We start from the raw sequence: 4,060 nt of genomic DNA, 5'->3' as shown, positions 1-4,060 counted from the left end.
CTTTGATTACTATTCAACTTAGCTGTATTTTTGTTTTGTTATTATTTGTTCACTTAATTATTTTATTGATTCATATTATTACTGTAAATTTTTATCACTGTTTGTGTCTGTTGTAATGTAATGTTATGTTGTCTTGGACCCCAGAAAGACGAGCTTGTCGTCTCAGCGTCAGCTAATGGGCATCCTTATAATGAACAATAAACAAAACAAACCAGTTATGAGAATATTCATGGAGAAACTGTTGGTCTCCTCTGTGCTTTTGTACAGATTTGAACTATTGAGTGTTTCCATTATGAACACATTAATGCTGAAGACACTCGTGCTCTGTTTGTCCTGCAGCTTAAGGAACTTACTACAGTCGGCAGTGGATGCCAGTATGAACGCCCTCAGAGTTTGGGGAGGCGGCGTGTACGAGCAGGATCTGTTCTACAGCATCTGTGACGAGATGGGAATCATGGTAACTATTGTCATCGTCCTCTAATGATATCAGTACGACTTTACTTATCGATAGTACTACATCCACAATATAAAAATAACAGTATCATAAGCTAGTCGGCTCTCTCTCTGAGTGATTACAGTCTGCAGTATTTTAACAAAAACAAACCTGAAATCACCTACTTTTTTAACAATAAAACAGAAGACTATCATCTGCATATAAAGACATAATTCAACCACTTTTACTTTTTGACATTAGCAAAATCACAGAAACATCATCTGTATCAAAAGAAATAATGTAGCCAGATTAACTACAAAACAAGACAGTCACCTTTCCCTCTGACATTAGTTATAAACGGAGGACCATCATCAGCATATAAAGAAATGTATGTATGTAACCACCTTTACTTTATGATTTTAGCTATAAAACAGAAGACTATCACCGGCATAAAGGAAGTGATTTAAACCCTTGTACTTTATGAGGGAAGCTGTATACAGGAGACCATCATCAGCATATAAAGAAATGATGTAACCACCTTTACTTTTTGGCATTACCTGTAAAGCAGAAGACTGTCATCGGCGTATAGAAAAACGAAAGCATACAGAGGGACTCTTAGGGTGAAGTCCAGGAACAACACCTTTTCTTAATCAGGGAAACACTGGGATTTATGGGAAATGTGGTCTAAGCACCAACAGACAGAAGTTACAGCTCTTCTTTTTTTCTTTTCCCATTATTTATTTATTGTAGTTGTGCTATATTATTTAAATTCTGATTTTACATGTGAGATTTTATTTTATGTGATTATTATTTATATATATAAAAAACAAGATACTTTGACATAACGCTGTAATACTGTTACATTTAAAACAATAAGAGCATTTGTTAAAGATGTCTCTAAACTGTGTACAGCATATATTCAACATAACATGCATTTGGATGTATTTTGAAACACCACAGGTCTGTTGCTGATGTGGAATAGGCTTAGCTTGTGTTTTGCACTATTTGAAACGCTTGTGCTTTTTTCCAGTTCGTGTTAGTAATGATTCAGTTTCTTTTATATTCAGGTAATTTTCTGCATTTCACTTCTCTGTGTTTAGCTACTTTATAGAGCGGTGTGACAGAAATTTTAACAGAAAAACAGACGATTAAAAGCTTAAATCAGGAACAAAAGTAAGTGTATCCCCTTCAGTATCACTGTTACATACCTTTACTGAAGAAATATGGGACCGTTTGGGGACAGATTCATATATTTCTGTGTGATTTTTGATAGTCTGAAACCTCTTTGTCTCATGAACATATTATACAACAGATGGACGCTCACAGGTGTGTGTTTTTAGGTTTGGCAGGACTTCATGTTTGCCTGTGCAATGTATCCCACCGAGGAGGACTTTCTGCAGACGGTCAGAGAAGAGGTCGTCCAACAGGTGAGCGGAGTCGTTTTTTATTTCATTTAGTATTTTTATCCACAGTTTACAAATCAAAGAACATTATTTTTATCGCCTGCTGTGATTTTCTCTCTGCAGACTGTAAATGTGTCGGTTGTTTTACAACATTTGAAGCATTTCAAGCTACTTAAATATCCCAAAATTTCTTCTGCTCTTTGTACTGACAGTAAATATACTGAATGAATCATTTAATATTTAAAATTTATATATATTTTACATGCATCATGAGAAAGGAAGATTATTTCACACACATTTTCTCAGTCAATAACTGAAAATAGAACAGGCTTATTTTCTTATATCAGCCAAAGGATAACCCAGAATAACAGCAATACCAAGGAGAGAAAATAAAAGAATCAATAAAAGAAAACATTATACTCTAAACTGTAATCCTCAATATTTTACGCTATAATCAAGCCTGAATTATTTTACATTCATATATCTTTTTTACATTTATGTTTTAATCTTCAGGTGCAGCGTCTCAAATCTCATCCTTCCATAATAATCTGGAGCGGAAACAATGAAAACGAAGCCGCTCTGGCGACAGACTGGTTCAACATCCCAGTTTCCCAGAGGCCTCTTTACCAGAAAGACTACGTGAAGCTGTACGTGAACAACATACGTGCGATTGTTCAAGAGGTGAGAGTCAAGTCACGTCATGTTTTAGAAAAGTTAAAAGATGGTTAAAGTTTAATATGATGATTTATTCTAAGTTTATTTTTTTAAGTCTGGACCCAAGTTGTTTTTGTTGAAGTGACTAATGTGAACAGCAGTTTTTGAAATGGGTCCAATGTTGAGCAAAACAGGCTGCAATCTAACTATTATTACTGACATTTCCAAACAAAAAAACAGAGATTATGAGAATAAAATAGATTTTTAAAATATTGCAAGAATAAAGCATAAAATTACAAGAAAAAGTGATATTACCTGATAAGTTTACGCCAAAACAAAACAAAACAAAACATGATGTTACAGCTTTTCTCTCACACATTTACGACTTTATTCTCATAATATCTGGACTTTTTCTCAAAAATCTGATTTTATTCTTTTAATATTGTGACTTTATTCTTATATTTTTCTTTCGTTTTTCAATATGATCCTTATCCTCCTTCGTAATTACATTAATTCCAACAGAAAAGAAAAAAATCTTTGCAAATTGTGTCCACAAAAATATGGGATAATAATAATCATAATAATAACTTTATTTATATAGCACCCTTAAGAATAGAGTTGACAAACAAAGCAAAGCAAAAGCAAATAACAAAAAGAGAAACAAATACAGAACAAAAATAACAACAGCCCATACCAATAAGAGTAAATGCTGTTCGAAAAATATTAGCCGTAAACACAGAAATAATCGTACTAATAAAAGAAATAAAAACGATTGGAGCAGAATAAAGAAATAAATTAAAAGATGAGATAAAAGGCAGATTAAAATAGACAAAATAAAATAATTAAAAATTTTAAAAAAAGAATTAAAAATTAAATTAAAAAAATGTAATTAAAATTAGAAATAAAAAAAGATTAAAATAGGATTCAGGTTGAAAAATAAGAAATGAGGGTCTGATATCTTCTCCAGGAGGACCAGAGTCGCCCGTTCCTCGTCTCCAGTCCGACAAACGGGGCGGAGTCGGAGCAGGAGGGCTGGGTGGCGGAGAACCCGTATGACCCTCATTACGGAGACACACACTTCTACAGCTACACTGAGGACTGCTGGGACTGGAGGACGTTTCCTCGGACGCGTTTCGCCTCCGAATACGGCTTCCAGTCGTGGCCGTCGTTCTCCACTCTGCAGCCGGTGACTAAACGTCCCTTTTTTATATGATTTTCATCAGTAATCATCAGTTTGAGGTCAAAATCTGAGGCATACTCTTAAATATTCTCTGGAGAGCTTCAGTCGTATTTGGGTCTTTCTTGTGCCAATTTTTATTCATTTATATGAACTGATTAACCCTTTGAAACCTGGAACGACAGCAGTTCTTTGTGCTGCATTCAAATTTTTAAAATCAGAGCAAATTGGTTCAGTTTCTTTTAAAAAAAAAAGACTAAAAGGCAATGAGCAGCTTGGTAAGAAATGCTCCACAAATTTCAAGAAATTAGAGAATTATTTTTAAAAAAGCTAGAAAAAATGTCAAGGGAAAAAACGGAAACAAGATAGGGAAAAACTATATTTATAATTTTT

At 33.9% G+C, this 4,060-nt stretch overlaps 1 protein-coding gene across 1 annotated transcript; it reads left to right on the top strand.

Annotated features, from left to right (window-relative positions):
- Positions 1 to 339: 339 nt before the first annotated feature.
- LOC121939670 (beta-mannosidase-like) lies at positions 340 to 3,676 on the top strand (the record flags this gene model as incomplete). The annotated part of the gene is made up of 4 exons (XM_042482660.1): positions 340 to 457; positions 1,774 to 1,860; positions 2,350 to 2,517; positions 3,458 to 3,676. Coding segments are annotated over 4 exons (592 nt in total), but the record flags the coding sequence as incomplete, so codon positions are not given.
- Between the last annotated feature and the right edge of the window lie 384 nt (positions 3,677 to 4,060).

The sequence above is a fragment of the Plectropomus leopardus genome, unplaced genomic scaffold (assembly GCF_008729295.1).
Source record: "Plectropomus leopardus isolate mb unplaced genomic scaffold, YSFRI_Pleo_2.0 unplaced_scaffold5579, whole genome shotgun sequence".
Taxonomy (NCBI): domain Eukaryota; kingdom Metazoa; phylum Chordata; class Actinopteri; order Perciformes; family Serranidae; genus Plectropomus; species Plectropomus leopardus.
Note: the sequence above shows the minus strand (reverse complement) of the source record. Positions and strands in the feature narration are given on the sequence as shown.